Below are 18745 nucleotides of genomic sequence, written 5' to 3'. Positions count from 1 at the left end.
GAAGTTGCGATATATCTTGTCAACAATTTCGAGTTCAATATTTAACCTTTCTTTTTCTTATTCCTTCGTTCCATTTTTGCCACCAAAATTCATATATATAAGTTATCTCAAAAACCACGGCCGCAGACAACCCGAGTGCAATTGAAGCTCAGCCCAACGAAAGTAAAGCTGTATAAATCCGCTAAATCGCTAAGACAAGTCTCGAAAATCACAAAGATCCCACCATGTCTGCTCAGGGAGGATATAACTATACACCTGAGGAACAAGCTGCAGCTGTGAGTGATTGTTCTGTGTATTTTCCTTTTCTAGGAGATCATGCCTGCTGACTCAGTCTCTGATCATTGCTACTCATAGTGGGCATCCGTGAGTGTCCTTTTGTATCTTCTGTCCGTAGAGCGAAACTACAGCTGATGAAAACGATTAAATGTGTGTATAATATAGTATTACGCTCAACAAGGATATACACCAGAACAAATATCAGCAGCTTTAGGAACCGCTTCTTCATCTTCTTCTACTTCAAATTATAATAACTATGGATCAACATCTTCAACTGGGATACAACCTGTTTATGCAGCCGCTGCACCGGGTACATTTCAAAATGTTTATGACACAGATGTACTTCAACAGTCGTCAATATATGATCCTACTGTAATCTCAGAATTAGCTAAGAATGCTCCACCAACGAAACAAGCTTCCACTACCAATGGTAATGGTCATGGAAGCGCTAAAAATATCGGTGGTGCCCAGAAAAGAGAAACTGTTATTAGAAAAGGTAGTGGTAGGACTTGGGAGGATCAATCTTTGATCGATTGGGATCCAAGTGAGTTTGATTCGTATCTATACATATATATATATATATATATACCATAACTTTTCTCTTTCCATGAGTGTCATTCTATTCGAGGAAGAAACATATCGCTGACTCGTCTCGCCCATCTCCCCTTTCTTTGCATTGCAGAATGGTTCAGACTTTTCGTTGGTGATCTATCAAATGACGTTAACGAACGTACACTCGACGAAGCTTTTAACAAATATGATAGTTATTGCAAATGTAAAGTGGTAAGGGATAGACTGAGTTTGAAGGTGAGTATATTGGTATAACAAGGATATTCGCCTGTATCCATATTCTTTCTCGTTATATCGAATTTCGTTCTTGTGCATTCCATATCACATCTTATCAATCGGAAACTTGTCCTAATTCTCTCACTTCACGACGTGATGATTCGTCAAATTCAAACAAACTGCCTGATTTTCATCTCTTCTGTGAATATAGTCACTGATACATATCAATAATTTTTTACAAATTTGTTTTTAGGCAAAATACGGTTTTATAGCATTTAAAGATCCTGAGGACTTTTTGAAAGCATGGAAGGAGATGGATGGTGAGTAACTAAACAGCAAGTCATGATTCATTCAGAATGCTGAATCTGTCATATATTCATTCTATCGTATAGGTAAATACGTCGGAAATAGACCAATTAGATTATCAAAGATACAAGATGATAAATATGGTAAGATTGAAACTGTTCAGATTGGAAATAGAAAAGTCAGTATAGTTGTCACTTAATCCTTATCCTATCCCCTTTCCAAAGATCCAAAGATATTCCGTTCTCTTGTATATATAGCCTTGCTGGCAAATTGTATGACAGAAATACTGATTAACAACAATATGATCCACCATAGGCTAAACAATTAGAGAAAATAAAGAAGAACAAGGGTAAACCATTAGATGGAAGACCTACTCCTTATTAGAAGATCCATTCTCGACCCTAGACATGGAATGTGGGATGAGAAGAGATACAGATAGGCCAATATGTCATATTGACTGGAATGCACCGATCATCATTATCATCATGTAGATCGCCTGTTTCTTTAGAGGTCAAAGGTTACTCTAGGCATGCACTTCAGTATAGCCTGCAAATCAGTCATCAATCTGCACCTGCTTGCAGATTACACACAAACCAATGAATGCACAGTCAAAAGAGGCATGAAATATACCATTACCAAATCGAATACCTAAAACTAATCATCATAAACTTTTAAGAACCAATTCTGTGAAACGGACGAAAGAAGAATAGACCTAGAGACCCCAAAAGGAGAATAAAAACCATAGAGACATTATAGTACAAACTTTCAACTGATTTCCGTGAATTGCCATGACCTTTGAAATTGAAACAAACCATTCAGATCCTCCACACATACTTACTTGATGAGATTGTCTCTCTTATTCCATACTGATCCATCTCATCGGATCAACCCAATTTGCCAAGGTGTTCAGGATATTAATCATCAAATCCTCGTTGTCAAATACTCCGAAGGACCAGGAGTCATTCCTTTTTTCCTTGGAGTTTGGCCCAGAACATGTCTTCGTGGAGTCATCGTTGTAGCAGTACCAGAACTACTTGTCGCCGTAGGTCTTCTTGGAGTAGCAGAAGATAACGCTACAGGTGGGATTTGCATTGCTTTTTCCAATACTTTTTCATCTTGACTCGATGATTCTTTCTTAGCGAGTGCTCTCAATAGCATCATCGGATCAGACTTCGCCTTTGTCGGATCGATAATACTTGACGATCCACTTGGAGCTGATCGTCTAGTGGTCGACAAGAGTGATACTGTATCTGGTCCTTCATCATCCCTTTCAGGCAAGATAGAAGGTAATCCAAGTCTATCTCGGGTTCGTAGATCGGAAGTCAAAGATGAGAATATTCCATCGAGGAATCTTGATGACTGAAGTATATATTGTAGAGCGACGTGTGATGTTTGTTGTAATGTATCCACCTATCGCAGGAAGATATCAGCAACGGAATCCGTTTTTAGACACACACCAACCATTGCCAAGGTATAGCGTCTCGTGAACAGACAACCTTGATCGACCATGCAGCATATATGAAAACCGTACTCACCTTGTACTCAACATCTTCGAATTCACCTTTGCCTTCTAATTCGCCTTCACCCTGTAAAATTATACCTTCGGCAACAGATAAAGCATCTTTCATCCATGCTTCAGCTTTGGTGACATCAGGTTGTTGATCTTGAATTTTCTTTCGCTCTAACGAGTGCATTACATTTTGTTGCTTCGCGTTTGTGAAGGAGATCAGAGTAGACCACTGTGAGCCTTCGTCCTTGAATCTTTGACCGACGAATAAATGTCAATACGCATTACACCTTAGGTCCCTGCGTAACTCACTTTCTTATGTCCGCGTTAGCAGCCGCTTCGACCTTTCTATTCGATGCGTTTCTTGGATGTGGTTTTAGACCCATTACGGTTTTATCTTGTCCCTGCACAAACAATATGTGAATTAGCATGGTTTCCGAGACTCGTCACCTTCCGAGGTTCGCCATTACAACTACGTCACCGTTTTATGCGGCCACCGTTCTCACTTCACTCTGAGTTCCTCTAAGACCCAGTCTGAATTGCTTCATACCTCCCAGGCCAATTGGAGAGATGACTCACCGGTAAGCCGAAGACGCTCGTGTCCACACCACCTCTGTTCATTTCTCGAACAAACTCGTCCATGATCTCCTTCAACATTTTGTCACCCTCGTCTGTTCTTCCTTCTTCAGGTTTAGCTTTTCCCTTCCCTTTGTCCTTTCTGGAAGAAGATGAAGGTGTTTTAAGGGATTCATCCAGAGCTCGAATTGCACACCAGACGAGTAACATTCTAGCTTTAATAGGCTCCGGATATGACACAGGTATATGTCGATAGAACCACTTCGAGTCAACATTCTTATGGGGCATCGCTGATATGGAACGTAGCATATCAGCGAGATGTGGCAACAAGTCTGGGTTTCCCGGCAGAACGATATATGGGAGATGAACACTCACTGATTTCTCCTCGTCCCCAACTGGAACTTGCTCTACTACCTCTATGATCCAAAGAACTTCTTTTTGCTTGTTGACCTCTTAATTCTTGGTTTTTCCTTATGACGGGAGTTTCACTCTGCATTATTGGTACCACACTTTCTGTGCTCAATTCACCTATTCTACCTTTTCCCATTGATTGTCTGGTCTTCCTCGTGAACCCACCGGTAGTGGGTGGTGGACCCATGATGCTCGACTTTAAGTGTGAAGAAGAAAATGTTCTTCTAGGTGGCGAGAGAGGTCTTGGAGCTGATGGTCTTTGAGGATGCGTAGATGGTATTGACAAGCCTTGAACTTGTAAAGCTGTTGTCGTGGTCGTTGAAGATGAAGTAGGTAATTTCATTGAAGCGGTTTCTTCTACGCCACCTAAAGGATCATCAGATGTATTGATCGCTGAACGTATCGGATCGATCGATTTAGATCTAGATCTAACGTTCCCACCAACTTTCGCTCGTTTGGCATGATCGTTGTTTGATGATGACGATATAGCATTTGGATTTGCTGGTGTAGGTGATTCTTGTCTTTCTCGTATATTCCTAGTCGACTCTCTTCGTCTAGCAATCTTCCTCTCGGACACCGGAGGGGGTGGTAATTCGATTTCGTTATCAGTAGGTGGGGTATCAGAGGAATTCGTTATCGGTACAGGTTGCGGTTTGAATGCAGCTAATATTCCATTCACACGTCAGCTATCAGTCCCAATCATGACTTATCTCAATATATAGCAAGACGAGACTTACGTTGTTTCTTGGCCTGTGTACATCGAGAAGGAGGAACAAACGAGTCAAATCAGTCGACATTCATATACCACAACGACATTCCTTGATGGTGATCCCACTTACGGCTGGCTTTCTCTTCTTCTTATCCGGTTCTTCCTCATCTATGGGTTTATGTCCTGCCACACTCTTTCTTTTTCCATTTGGCATGTTACCTCTGAGATCTAATGGTGGTCTTGTTGTCGCTCTCGTGGCCATTCGAATACCGTCCCTCTCTTTTTTGGATTGTTGATTGTTGATTGTTGATTGTTGATCTATATCGAGTTGTTTTTCTTTGTTTTTACCTTGTGAACCTTCTCTTTCAACTTGATCGTATGCCTTTGCGCGCTCGCTCCTTTGTTGCTCGTTGGATCGTTCCGTTTCCGTTCCCAACTATGGGGGATGTTCGTTTGTCGTGGTGATTACTGTTGATGATGTCTGTGTTTACCAACGATGAATGAAGCAAAAGAAAGAAGGAAGGGGGGGGGGATATGAAATGACGGATTCAAAATCACGCGTTCTTTGCGAAGTGGGAAATGAGTGTTTGTTTATGCACAAAATATATTCAGGGTAAAATAAAAATAAAAATCAAAAGAGGGCAAACACAACATGCCACATGTACACGCGCATCTGAAATATAACAGTGTCAATTTATCATATTTTATCCCAACTCATCTCACCAATACACGTCACCACTTTTACGCCGGATGTATCACTGTACATTCGAATGAAATATCCTTTGTCACCACCACCACCTCAGCAACTGAATATTCAACACAGACGAGACTTGTACTGGGTGCAAAGGGTCTAACAATACGAAGACTGCAAACCCCACGATGCCAAACCTAGCATTGCTCATCTTCTTGGTGGTACTGTTCACTCAAATCGTGTCATGGGTAGGACAAACAGTTCTCCAGGATGTAGTGAGTATCGCCCTCTTCCCTTCCTCCTCGTTCGAGCATCCATCTTTCTTGTGATATACATCATCATCAAATATCGGAATCCACCTCATAATTCATGTGGTCATTCTTGGCTGACTTGTCACGATCCAATGAATAGGGATTCACACTATACTCTCGTGTATTTCTATCCGGATCTTCAAGTCAACAACGTAAACTTCGTAAACAAGTGCTTGAAGATAAAGCAGAATTAAGTAAAACCTCATCTCAAGATGAATTCGCCAAATGGGCTAAAATAAGAAGGAGGTTAGATAAGAGTATAGCTGATTTAGAGAAATTGAGTGAGTATAGAACATGATATAAAAATACCCAAGTATTTTTATCCGGATCTTTTGTTTTCCTCACAGATGAGAACATTTGGTCTCTGCGTATAGTTTTGTTGATATCCCTTTGTTTTCTGTTCTTAGACCAATCTGTCGGATCAAGTAAATCGTCTTTCGGCGTTAAATTTAAATCGATTATTTGGATATTGACTTCCGGATCAAAATTGATCTTGGTTTGGTGGTTCAGAAAACAACCTGTTTTCTGGTTACCTTCAGGATGGGTACCAGGTCCTTTGGTTTGGTTGTTAAGTTTTCCAAGTGCTCCTTTAGGTGAGTGTGTCTATCATATCGAATTGATGAAAACGTATTAGGGGGAAAAAATCAATCAATTTCCTTCTTTCATCAGTGAATGCTAATTGAACGCGTGGAATCACACTAGGCTCAGTATCATCCGGCGTCTGGTCAACGGTATGCACTAGAGTGTTAGTATCAATAGAAGAGATAGTCAAAGCTTCATTAGTAACCTCACCCCAAGGTCAGTTGAAATCGTTACTCTCAAGCTGCGATTAACAAGGACTGACAACATTCTTGCCTCGTCAGGTCCTATACCTACTAATCCTTTTGCCACACAAAATGAAAAACCAGAAGCGAAGATTGAGCCTATAACTCTGGAACATGAGAAATTGGATTGAAAGACATACACAACGTTAGTCATAGAGTCGATCGTAATATGCAAAAGAATCAGCACTCTGTTGGTTTGTATAGACCATATGAAGGTTTATCATCAACAATTTTCTATCATCCATAACATTTTTTCTCTAAAGACAACACATTTCCGAAAGAGACAACAACAAATGCATAATGTGGCAAGGTGAAATATATTGGATTATTGTCATCCTGATTGATTATGATTCAGGACACCTCACATAACAAGGCATCTTGATGACATTGTCGCGCACGAAGTAACGTTTCAACCAGATCTGCTCAAACTCAGTGAATACAATCATACTTTTGCTTTTTTACTTGGACGTTCAGAGTCGATTTCGCCCTTCCTTTTCTCTTGACCATTCTCGTTCGTTTCGTCTACTTGCATCAACAATGATTCTTCATGCGCTGCCCTATACATGGACACACACAGGGCTTCAGAATTGGTTTTCTTATGGGGCGGATGTGTGACACGATGATCTGAGCTGGAATGTGGATTTGGATATGACTCAATGTGAATTTCAAAAAGATGAGGAGGAATAATGTTATCCACCATCCAAAGAAGAAAGACAATCCTCTATATGATAAATTCATTCTATATCTATAACAACCGTACGTCTAAATTCTTTCTACTTTACGCTCTTTTTCTGACTGTATCGATCCTTTGATGAAAAAGGGGACAGAATGATCGCTTACTGTTTCTCAAAGTATTTGAGTTTGTTAGAAGTGTCGATGGTTTCTTTACCTTCTTCCCAGCCTGCGGGACAGACTTCACCGTGTTCATCGGTGAATTGGAAAGCCTTGATGAGTCGGATAGATTCTTCAACAGATCGTCCAACGGGTAAATCGTGAACGTGCATAGCTCTGAGAGTACCTTTGGGGTCGATGAAGAAAGTACCTCGGAGTGCGATACCTTCCTCTGGGAGAAGGACACCGTATGCCTTGGAAGCAGCGTGGTTTCGGTCGGCGAGCTATAATCACGATTCAATTTCAGTCAGACATGTGTATTGTGATTTTAGAGTTTCACAGGAAAGAGTGTTTACTCACCAAGGTTATGTTGAGGTTAGGACCGAGACCACCTTCTTTTCGGTTGGTTTGAGACCAAGCGAGATGAGTGAATTCAGAGTCGGTGGAAACACCGATAACCTCGGCACCGATAGCGGCGAATTGAGGAAGGGCAGCGTTGAAGGCGAGGATCTCAGTAGGGCAGACGACTATGCGAATTGAACAGTATATATATTAGCTACAAACCACGAATCGCAAAAGCCCTAATTGTAGGGGGGAGGGGTGTTGACTCACAGGTGAAGTCCATGGGGTAGAACAAGAGGACAGTCCTAGTCATGGTAAGAAGTTGCTTAGCAAGCTGTACTGTATTTGTGGATGCCGTTGAATAAACTCACCATTTTCCCTGGTAATCAGATAACTTGATTTCCTCGAAAGAACCTTCCTTGACGGCTGTTCCGGCAAAGTCGCTATTGTGATCATGATCATCGTCGTCGTCAGCGACTTGTTCTACCCATAGAAAATGACTGTATCAAAGACACCCAAAGGTCTTCGGCCGATGTTTTCCGACCACAATTAGATAAGAGCAAGAGAACTCACGGAGCGGGTTTTTGGATTTGAGGTAAAGACATGTTGGATGATGGATTTTGTATGTACAGATGAAAGTACTTTTGAGTTGTTGTTGAAAAAGAAAGTGATTTTGTTTGAAGAAGAGAAGAGAAGAGAAAACAAAATTCGGGGATCCCAAACAATCAAATGTCCAACCAAGTAAGTCTGCCGGTAGAATGTTGTCGAAATTAAAGAAGATACGAGCAAAGTGAGATCCGATGAATCGGACAACACCGGGAATTGAAAAAAGAAAAGAAAAAAAGACATGGGTTCAGGGTAAAAAGAGAAAGGTGAATTGATGATTGGGCTGCGTTATATGGCACCATAATCACGTCTCACTCGACTACTCGACTCAAGCCACCCTCCCTCCTTGTCCCCTTATCCCCTTGTCCCTTTTGCCTTCGCCTCTTGTTCACCGATTCAGCCTGATTTAGTGTCCGGGTTGCAGAAAAATACATAAAATATCAGACGCGCAGGCGACGCTTAGCCGGTCTATCGTCCACATTGCAAACTACTCAGTCTTCGCATGTCGCGTCAAATCCACAATTTTCTGCTATGGTCATGCAGAAGAGCCGTGTCACGATGGAGGTTTGACCATCTTTTCGGTCAATGTGATTCATAAAACCCATTTCAATGACTGTTTTTCAATGTAGAACCATTGCTATTAGATACATCGCACAAATTGCTCTACAGCTTTGTCATATCCTACTAACCCTTCGCCAATCTTACTCCTAGGAATGTATTTGGGTTTAGATAAACTTTCAACGCCTCTTCTCGTTTGAGACTTTCGAATATAGTTCAGTCCATCCAGGATATCAGATTGGATTTTGTCAAAAGGGGCATCATGTAATTCCGATGTTACAGAAGCGATATAAGCGTATTCTGATTGAGCCGATTGAGGTGACGATCAAGAAAATCGGAGGCCATTTATCAGCTTACACGATATTGGAAACAACGTATGTATGTATATGAGAGAGAGAAAGAGAGAGAGAGACAGATTGACAGAGAGAACTTACCAGGAGTGATTAAATCGTTTCTTCCGATTTGATTTAACCCAACTATTGACTTCTCAGAATTGATTATAACATTCAAAGCCGCTTTCCATCTTCTTCTTGATCTATTTCTTTCAACAGCCAATTTCGATACAGCGTTCTTACTAGTGATAGCAGCTACGTATACACATCTCCTTTCATTTTTCCATGACTGATTTCCTTCTAAAGGGAATGGAGGTGGTTTACGTGGTGGTAATAGATATGTTGGTATAGCACGTAGATTGAACAAAGGAGACTTGTAAACTGGTATTTTAGTACGAAAGATCGTTGGCAATGATGTACTTAAATCGAAACCTATGAACGTGGTCTGCAGTGAATATCTTATCAGCTACTGATGATCATAAGTCTGGGCTGAATGAAATCACCTTTTGATTGAAATTACTATTTGGAATAGCTGAATTGGAAGTATGATACAGTTCCAGCCCACGGTTGATAGGAAGATTCAACTTAACATCGTCCTTCCAGCTATGTCTCCCATTACTGTCAACCTCCCTTCGGATTCTGCTAGGCCGTTCGTCTCCTTTCCCCTTTGCACCCCTATCATATCTCCTGAGGTCAGAGAGCGGGTTGGATGTACGTCCTCCTCGATCATCATCCATCAAGCCTTTCTGACCTGATCTGGCTACTGGTTGCCGACGTTCTGATTCTCTGTCAGGAAAATCTACATTGGTTGAAGCGTATGCGGACGCCAATGTCCCCGCTCGAGTTCTGGGTAGACGAGAAGATTCACCATTATTGGATGAAGATGAAGAAAGAATACGACATGTCGAACAAAATGATCTAACTGCAAGTTTCGTAATCAGAACCTCTCCCTGGCAAAGCTACTGAAGGACGGTATACTGACCAGGTTGACAAGCTACTGCAGCTGTATGATGCAGAGCATTCGAGGCTAGTATCATTTCTTGGTGAACGATAAACAGAAACCGAAGCAAAACAGGAAGGAGAAAGAACAGAGTTCATAAATTCGCTGTGATGAGGATGAGGAGAGGAGAATCACAAAAGTGGAGGTTTGTTTACAAATTCAGCTTAAAGCGAACCACATTTACACAAATGTATTCTTTTCATTATTCTGCCCAACGTAGAAGCTGATGCAGACTGTGATAGCAATACATATCAATATACAAGATGATTACTGCAAACGAAGCAAATGTCCCTATGAGTGTCTTCAAAATGTCCTTACGAAGTGAAAAAGATCCCAAAAAACGGATGAAAACAAAACCATAGTTTCACTAGCTATTGATGTGAAGGTGGTGGTGCAGGTAGACCTCTCCCTTGAGTGTATACTGGACTCAATAGCTGGGGCATACCCCCAGCAGGGGAAGGCGGAGCCATAGGTCTGGATGAAGCGGCTTTCTTACCCTATATCAGTTGACGGACAATGATCAGCAAAACCTTTTTTCCGCTAGTCGACGTTAAAGTGCTGAATGAAAGTTCTCACTCACCTTGCCACCATGTTTAGCCATCAAAGCAAACAAATCACTGATCTGCTGTTCTAGAACTTTTTTCTCTTCTCTCATCTGACCTAACTCGGCCATTGATCGGTGTACCTCCGTAGATAGAAGTTTCTTGAATTCCTCAACGTGCACTACAACCCGCCGAACAAAATCGATCAATCAGATGTGTCCTACTGCGATGAGATCGAAGTGAAAACAGTACTCACTGGATACATTCACAGAAGTAGCTTGTTGCATTGCTTCTATAAATCTCATTCTTTCGCCTCGGATTTCAGTAGTCAAATCTATCAATTTTAAGAGATACGTTAGCAAATCTTTCTTCCTTCAGCGAACACTCAGACATACCAGTAGCTACAGCTCTCAAAAGCATTTCGTTGTCTTGTCTTTGCCTGTCGAGTATACTGACGACCTGTTCAACAGCTACATAATCGAGGGGATCAGTCACATACACTTGCATAGAAAGGTATGGAACGGGTGAGGGTACACTTACTATTCTGTTGACCAGCAGCTCTTTCCCTTTCTTCACCCATCATTCCTAACAAAGCATCTAATCTTTGTCCCACTGCACCTTCTGAATCGTTTCTTCTCTTCTGCTCAGACATCATACTATGTACATCGGCGACTAAATCTGGTAATCCTGGTTGACCAGTATGGTCACCACCTGCAGAAGAACTGTTCTCATCTGCTGCTGATCCAACTAAAATATTCAGTCTCTTGGATAGGGTGGAAAGTTCGGTAGAGGAATTCGAAACGAATTTCTCCAACCACGTATTGAGTTCGTTGAGATCTGTGAAGGTCGAATCAGCACATCATTCCACCACTTTCAATGGAGAGGAAACTCAAATAAAAACTTACATCTCGCTATATCAGTGGTTTGTTGAGTTTGTAAAGTCCTAGCTTCTTTCAATTCGGTTACCAGGCTCAACACCTGACCAACTTGTTGCGTGACTTCTTCAGGCAGCCCACCAGTAGTCTTCGTCGTAGCCTGATTGGGAGACTTGGAGTCGTTCGGGGGTGTAAGTGTGGATTTACTTTCCAATTTCGGTGATGAAGGTGCTGAAACATTATGCAAAACGTGTAATCCGACTAATCTCGGTGAGTTTTTCGATGATCCGCCGGTCTAAATGATACAAAGTCAATCAGAGTAGTTGAAATATTAGTGTGTAATGCAGTCACTCACCAAATCAGCCATGATCTGAGCTACTTCTTGTCCTGCAGACTTTTCTTCTTCTGATGGAGAGGCAGTAAGTGTTGACCTCATTGGAGGAGATGAAGACGAAGGCGCTATCGCCTGTTTCGTTAAAACCTCTTGACAGAGTTTAGCTATCTTATCCAGCTTCTCATTGACTTCAGTCATCTTGTCATCGTCCATCTCTTTTCCAGCTTCACGAGTATTCGCAAGATTGGACAGCTGTAAAGAGTTTTCTATACTTTTGACATCCAGTTGAATCGTGTTGAGTCTGTCATCCATCATTTTCGGTATTACCATTTCTGTTGGTTTTTCAGATAGATCTCTTGATTGTTGTATAAAACCACCTAGAGAATTGATCATTTGTTTCAGATCAATTTGAACGCCATCGATTTTCTTAGATAAAGTTCCATGTTCATTGGAATGTGTATCCAATTTGGCTAGGACTGTTGGATCACCTGTGGAATAAGAAGTGGTTATACTACTTGGTCTAGTTTTTGGAGTTTGCATCTCTGTTGAAGGTCTTGATTTCGTGTTTATATCTGTTCCACAAGAAGAAGAACCTCTTGATTCAGATTGTATAGTAGGTAAAGAAGGTATCATTTGAACTCCACCGACATTAGGTTTAGGGAAAGTTATATGACTTATATGTGTTGGTGGTCTAGCTAAAAATGTCAATGTATCCGAACCAATACCAGATCCGTTTCCAGATCCATCATTTGATCCTTCTTCTAAAATTGGCATAGGTAGATGATCTTTTTGAGATATCATACCGTATCTCCTTTGTCTTTCTTCCATGTTGGTCCCATTCATACCAATGACCGTCGGAGCTGGTCTTCTAACTTGACTAGCTGATCTCGAAGGATTCAAATCGTTTGGATCAAACGATAACATCGTTTCACTTGTTGGAAATCCATGTTCCCTATCAATTTCATTATATGGAACATGTGTATTTCTAGCATTCTCAGAAGTGGTCGACTTGTTAGAATTCGTCCTTGAGAACGAAGGTGCTGTTGAACGATCTTTGTGACTTGAGTAAGAGGAGGAAGATACCGTTGATGAAGGCTGCCATGCTTTTATCCTTTCCGACATATCTGAGCTTTGTCTCATCGGTAATTGTACTGAAGCCGATTTAGGTCTTTCTAATGTTAAATCGGGATCAGGTCCCAAGTCGAACATTCTTTGAACACTATCCCTTAGCCCCACTCCTACTCCCTCTGATTTCGTTCTCATATTCATTGGTTCGGCAGCTGGGTTAGGTAAAGTTTCAACATCACTGGTAGGTACACCTAATGCACTACCTGCTACCCATGTATCACCCACTTTCTGAACTGGTGGCGCGGAAGATCCAGAAGAACGAGCTTCCAAAGCTCTCAATCGAGACTGAAATTCAGATTGCTCTTGGCGTTGAAACGATGCTGATAGAGGTGATGCAGGTGGTATTGTACTTGTTGGATTCCTTGAGAGTGTGGTGGGCGGTACTAAGGGAGATGGAGGTGGTAGAGTTGGAGGTTGAGTCGATTTGCAAGCTAGTAAAACATCCCTACAAATGAAATTTTCATTAACCTTACAAGCTATTCGAACAATGAATAAATAGCTTACCAAATCGCGCTGACCCAACCTAATCTTCCAGCCACTCCTTCAACACCTATATATCTCTTACTTCCATCACTCCATACCATCTCCAACACTTCTGTTCCTACACCTTCTGGAACAGGTGGTATTCCCCTTCCTCTAACTTCGTCCCTCCTTAAACTCCTAACCTCCACGCAATCTTTCATCGCCATCTCTACATCTGGTGTGACTCCAGCTTCAGGTTGAGGTATCTGATTGAACGGAACAGCAGGAGCAGAAGTTTGCGTTGGATTAGTACCGGATAAGACTCTTCGAGGAGTCGAAGTTCCTGATGAAGGTCCCTGGAAAATAGGACAGTACGTTATGTGTAATGTATTGGATGTAAGGATAGCCCATGAGGAAAGCCAAGAACCCCAGGGAGCAAGGGAAGAACAAGGTGTCGGTATTAAATACATTGCAGCTGAAGATCGGATCACCTGCAAAATGAAACCTTTCGTATCAGCTAGAATCCCTTCATTTGGTTGATTACTCTAAAAACTCACATTCGGATCAGAAGGTCCTTTCTGCATACCCATTTCTTCCTCTCCCATTCTATCACTATAGACAATTCCTCCAGGTAATCCATTCGTACCGAGTCTTTCCTCACTTCCTGATTCATCTCCCCATCCAAATGATTCTGATCTAACGAAATTCTTATTCTTGGATTTACCTTTTGCCTTACGACCTATAGCTTGTATACCACCTCCAAATCTATTGAGCATATCCTTTAGGGGTGATCTGCCACCGTTTCTTTTCCTTTTCTCATTTGATGGACTCGGTGACAGAGACCAGGAAGAAGCTGAGGGCGAAAGAGTTGCTGATCGTTTTCGATTTGGCTGAGTAGGAGTTTGAAGATGTTGTAAAGGAGATGGAGCGTAAGCTGTCCTAGCAGGGGAATGACTTGGTCCGGGTGAAGAATGAAAATTCATTGAAGAAGCAGGAACTGGATTTGCTCTGGGTATAGGTAATGGTTTTTGATCTAAATATTCTCTACTCATCACTCTCCCGCTCATGGGTATTGACCCAGATCCAGGTGGGAAACGAGGTTTAGGTATTTCTGATATGGGTGTACTTGGTAAACTTTCCCATTGCTGAATCATCTTTTTCGCTGAACCACTTCCTCTTTCCAATCTTGCAGGTGGTAATCTTTCCCTTGACGATGTTTCTGAATGTTCAAATTCATACGTCCGTCTTTGAGTTGATAGTCTTTCTAAAGGTGCAGTTGCAGGTATTGGTACCCTCCTCACTTGTGTAGGGGTAGATATGCTCGAAGAAACTTTCCTATTGATCCTTAATGGTGATGTCGACCTTGTCCTCTCCATATCATTGATTGGAGGTAGCGGTCTACCCCTCGGTGTATTTGTTGTTGATGATGATGCATATTGTTGTTGTTGTTCGAATTGGCTTGCCCTATCTCTAACACTTGGTCCTCTATTTAAATCCATACTTGTTCTCCTTGGTTTTTCCTCAGCATAACGATCTTCCATCTCCGTTACTATCGCTGATCTACCTTCAAATACGTCCAAAATAGGTTCCAATGTATGTTTACGTTTGTTCATCCCTGGACTATCCAGATCTGGGATGGTTAAAGCTGTCAAAGTAGTTGCGTTTGATCGATTGTCTGAGTTATATGATGTGGATGATAATATTGTAGTTGCAGTAGGTTGTGTTGAATAAGGTGGTCTGGATACTGAAGTTGACATCTTATTTTGAAGTATTGATCTTAGACACTCCAGCTATGTCTTACCTGACTACCTATACCCCATTTACTGGATAGTTTCCTTTCCTGATATTTTGATCAAAGTGACGTACAACCAACGACTACTCTGTAAATCTAGAAAGTCCACCGAAGCAAAGAAATATAGAAAACAGGTTTGTTGATGTTCGCAGTTCGACATCGCTTCTCGACCACGTGAAGTGTTCTGCTTGCTGATGATGGATCTTTTTCGGAAGAAAGGGTCATGGAGTTACAAGTAGGAATGTAAATTTGTCTCATCCGATGGGAATGATCCAGCCACTCCAGACATCAATCTAGGCTCGCATGAATTCCAAGAAAGCGATTCGTTCCCTACAGACGAAGTCATGCATACAAACGCTGCTGCGTTTGGTACGAGCGCCTTTTTGGTACGGAGATATGACATCCATATGAAGGACACGTAGTTTGTAGAAGAGCTGTCTTCATTTCCGCTGTTCTCCACAGCCAGCTCAAAAAGAAAATCATTCGCGCTGACTGATGATTTGTTTTGTTTGTTTGTTTTTGGTGGTTAGTACCTTCCCCCCAAAGGAGGTGTCAGTGTCGACAAAAGCGGAAGTCTCCGAATATTAACTGGTTTCGCACATCGCCGATGACGGCACCGGGTTACCCATATGCTTCACTGCTAGTTATGAGTTACTCGTATCGTCTGAAATGCAAGATGCCCGCTTTCAGTAGCTAGGAAGATAACAAAATGATTCCTGTCCGGACGTCTTCTCTTTCATTGTGACTCTTTCACTATACATTATTGATTAGTAGGCATAAACAATGGTTGTCCCAAACGAGAAGTCTCAGACTCTTCTTCCTTCCAACACTCTGCCACTCGCAAATGGAAGCAATGCTCCTAAATCCAACTGGTTCTCTCGAAACCGTAAATCTCTTACGGTGGTTTTCGGTCTTTTCCTTCTCTTGCAGCATCTCGTTGTTTCTCCTTACCTGGTCGACTCATGGGGTGGTGTTGATCAGAAAACCAGAAAATCAAGTTGCGAGCAGGCGGAACCTATCTTTCCCAAGAGCTTTGATGTTTCTTCATTGGTTGAAGGTCAAAAAGATAGGCTCGTCAACTGGATCAGTGGAGCAGTAAAAGTCCCCACCGAAGTATTCGATGTTATGGGTGAAATAGGGGACGATGAAAGATGGGATGTCTTCTACAAATTCGCAGATTGTAAGTTCCTCTTAGTCTACATGAGCAATGTCAATTGAAGCTGATCATTGATGGGGTTTTATAGACCTCGAAGAAGCGTTCCCATTGGTGTAAGGTTATCATTTACTAGGTGAAGTGAGATACTCATGTCATTGAGGTTATTATGAATAGACACAAGAACCTCAAGCGAACAAGAGTTGTTACTCATGCGTTGATCTTCGAGTGGGAGGGTTCTGACTCTTCCCTCAAACCTCTTCTTTTAACCGGTCACCAAGGCAAGTCGACTCGCATCTGCCGTAGTAAATGCTGATTGACTTGATCACACAGATGTCGTGCCTGTTCTCCCTGCTACCCGTGGACTTTGGACTCATGACCCTTTCGGTGGAGAGTATGATGGAGAAGTCATTTGGGGAAGAGGATCAAGTGATGACAAGTCAGGTGTCATAGGTGTTCTGTGAGTCCTCAATAAGCCCTTTGTAATCTTTAGCCATTGCTGAACACTGAAATCTGATTTTACAGCTCTGCAATTGAGCTTATGTTAGAGTCTGGTAAATTCAGCCCTACTCGGTCTGTCATATTGGCTTTTGGTATAGATGAGGAATCTGGCGGCAAGGTGGTTCGTCTTCATTCGAGCATCAAGCTCCAATTCTAGTCTGTAGTTACTGACTTTTTTGCTTGTTTCTAGGGAGCCTATCATCTTGGTCAATGGATCGAAGAGAAGTACGGGAAGGACTCCATCTCTATTTTGGTTGATGAGGGTAATGGATTGCAAGAATCTTGGGGTCAAGTGAGTCCATTCTCCATTTGAGCGAAAGGAAACCCGATTCGAACACCATGACTGAGTATGCTTCAATTCAGCTTTTCGCTGCCCCTGCTGTTGGTGAGAAAGGATACATGGATCTCGAACTTCGGGTAGAGACTCTTGGTGGTCATAGTTCAGTACCTCGTATGTGCACCAATTGCAAAGTTGTTCATCGGCTAGGAGTAAATGTTAATACAAAACTCATAGCGCCTCATACTGGAATTGGATACATTTCCCTGCTTATCGCTGAAATCGAAAAACATCCTCATAAGCCTTATTTGAACCCTGAATCTCCTTTGGTCAATCTCGTAGCTTGTGGAGCAGATTCAGCACCGAATTTCCCTAAAAGTTTGAAAAAAGCGATTTACAGGGTCGAGGATTCATTGGCTTCCAAGAACGGTAAAGTTGATAAGAAAGCGCTCCAAGAAGTGCAAGATTGGTGGGTCACAGGAAGTTATGAAGATGGTACCTTGATGAAAGGAATGGGTAAAGCAATGGTCAGCACCACTCAAGCTGTAGATATCATTAATGGAGGTCTGAAAGTCAATGCTCTTGTAAGTGTTGTCTCATTGAAGTACAGACGAAATGTTTCACAGAAAGCTGATGCCTATCTCTTAGCCTGAAAGTGTAGTCGCCATAGTCAATCACCGAATCAGTCTCGCTGAATCAGTAGCTGAGCTTCAACAGAGATTGACCGATGTCATCGCGCCGGTGGCCAGTAAGCTGAACCTTGAAGTCGAAGCATTCGGCAAGGACGTCCAATATCATGGTTGTCATATGCACCAAGACATTTCTGAACCAAAAGTAGGAAAGGTATTCTTGAACGTGGCTTTTAACTCATCGTGAGTCCACATCTCCATTGTATGACACTAGTCGCGAATCTTCCCACTAATCTTGGTTTCCAATGTTATAGGCTTGATCCTGCACCAGTGTCTCCATTCACAGTCGATTCTGCAGCGTGGAGACTTCTTTCGGGCACTGTCAAAGGAGTCTACGCTACAAGACCAGAAGCTAAACTCAATGAAGAAGAAGCTAAGAAACAGATCATGATGGGCCCTTCTATTTCTACCGGTGTAAGTTGACCTTTTTGTTGATATCCCCTAGTCTTCCCAGATCTGCTTACTGATCATATCGATTTATCAGAACACTGATACCAAACGATACTGGAATTTGACACGAAACATTTATCGATTCGCTTATCAGCAAGGCAAGAAAGCCGGATTCAACAACGTACATACCGTTGACGAATACTTGGCAAGTCTCTAACAGCATCTGATGACTAAACAGGCGCTGACAGTTGATCTACCTTTAGCCCGCCGACGTTTTTGTTGAGGAAGTAAGATGGTTCATGAACTTCATCGTGAATGTGGATGAGAGTCGGGAGATCTAGATGCTCTCGGGAGGCAAGTCGGGATCGGCACGGGAATGACAGCTCTCGGCTTCAGTAAGATGATAGACTTCGATCAAAGTGCATGTTCTAGTAGAAGTAATCGTTCACATGCACAAAGCAAATGGTGCCAACTCGTGGCATAGCAGATTGATAGATTCCGCCCCCCCCCCACCGTGGCCCCCCACCTTCTCGGAG

The 18745-nt window shown here is 42.1% G+C and overlaps 7 protein-coding genes across 7 annotated transcripts; 3 read left to right on the top strand and 4 right to left on the bottom strand.

The window, feature by feature from the left end:
- Positions 1-224: 224 nt before the first annotated feature.
- Positions 225-1752, top strand: IL334_005585 (uncharacterized protein; the record flags this gene model as incomplete). Its single annotated transcript, XM_062937296.1, has 6 exons — positions 225-275; positions 442-820; positions 959-1083; positions 1316-1382; positions 1455-1546; positions 1684-1752. The coding sequence occupies 6 exons, from the start codon at positions 225-227 to the stop codon at positions 1750-1752; spliced, it is 783 nt and encodes a 260-aa protein (XP_062793347.1).
- A 537-nt stretch (positions 1753-2289) lies between these two features.
- On the bottom strand, positions 2290-4833 carry IL334_005584 (uncharacterized protein; the record flags this gene model as incomplete). Its single annotated transcript, XM_062937295.1, has 7 exons — positions 2290-2778; positions 2904-3129; positions 3188-3279; positions 3455-3741; positions 3827-4525; positions 4600-4612; positions 4702-4833. The coding sequence occupies 7 exons, from the start codon at positions 4831-4833 to the stop codon at positions 2290-2292; spliced, it is 1938 nt and encodes a 645-aa protein (XP_062793346.1).
- A 617-nt stretch (positions 4834-5450) lies between these two features.
- Positions 5451-6528, top strand: IL334_005583 (uncharacterized protein; the record flags this gene model as incomplete). Its single annotated transcript, XM_062937294.1, has 5 exons — positions 5451-5537; positions 5674-5854; positions 5981-6166; positions 6276-6371; positions 6437-6528. 5 exons carry the CDS (start codon positions 5451-5453, stop codon positions 6526-6528), a joined length of 642 nt encoding a protein of 213 aa, XP_062793345.1.
- Positions 6529-7233: 705 nt separating this feature from the next.
- Positions 7234-8175, bottom strand: IL334_005582 (uncharacterized protein; the record flags this gene model as incomplete). Its single annotated transcript, XM_062937293.1, has 5 exons — positions 7234-7512; positions 7589-7755; positions 7841-7875; positions 7942-8013; positions 8144-8175. The coding sequence occupies 5 exons, from the start codon at positions 8173-8175 to the stop codon at positions 7234-7236; spliced, it is 585 nt and encodes a 194-aa protein (XP_062793344.1).
- A 641-nt stretch (positions 8176-8816) lies between these two features.
- IL334_005581 (uncharacterized protein) lies at positions 8817-10103 on the bottom strand (the record flags this gene model as incomplete). Its single annotated transcript, XM_062937292.1, has 4 exons — positions 8817-9034; positions 9169-9511; positions 9570-9988; positions 10049-10103. The coding sequence occupies 4 exons, from the start codon at positions 10101-10103 to the stop codon at positions 8817-8819; spliced, it is 1035 nt and encodes a 344-aa protein (XP_062793343.1).
- Positions 10104-10437: 334 nt separating this feature from the next.
- On the bottom strand, positions 10438-15164 carry IL334_005580 (uncharacterized protein; the record flags this gene model as incomplete). The annotated part of the gene is made up of 9 exons (XM_062937291.1): positions 10438-10563; positions 10647-10789; positions 10865-10942; positions 11004-11078; positions 11149-11445; positions 11514-11778; positions 11839-13390; positions 13450-13898; positions 13965-15164. 9 exons carry the CDS (start codon positions 15162-15164, stop codon positions 10438-10440), a joined length of 4185 nt encoding a protein of 1394 aa, XP_062793342.1.
- Positions 15165-15982: 818 nt separating this feature from the next.
- Positions 15983-18550, top strand: IL334_005579 (uncharacterized protein; the record flags this gene model as incomplete). The annotated part of the gene is made up of 12 exons (XM_062937290.1): positions 15983-16379; positions 16444-16468; positions 16530-16633; positions 16686-16812; positions 16878-16974; positions 17044-17145; positions 17217-17304; positions 17368-17714; positions 17779-18002; positions 18074-18233; positions 18304-18414; positions 18473-18550. The coding sequence occupies 12 exons, from the start codon at positions 15983-15985 to the stop codon at positions 18548-18550; spliced, it is 1860 nt and encodes a 619-aa protein (XP_062793341.1).
- Between the last annotated feature and the right edge of the window lie 195 nt (positions 18551-18745).

Source organism: Kwoniella shivajii, chromosome 7 (genome assembly GCF_035658355.1).
Source record: "Kwoniella shivajii chromosome 7, complete sequence".
NCBI classification, from domain to species: Eukaryota; Fungi; Basidiomycota; class Tremellomycetes; order Tremellales; family Cryptococcaceae; genus Kwoniella; species Kwoniella shivajii.
The sequence above is the reverse complement of the archived record's forward strand: the minus strand, read 5'-3'. Positions and strand labels throughout refer to the sequence as shown.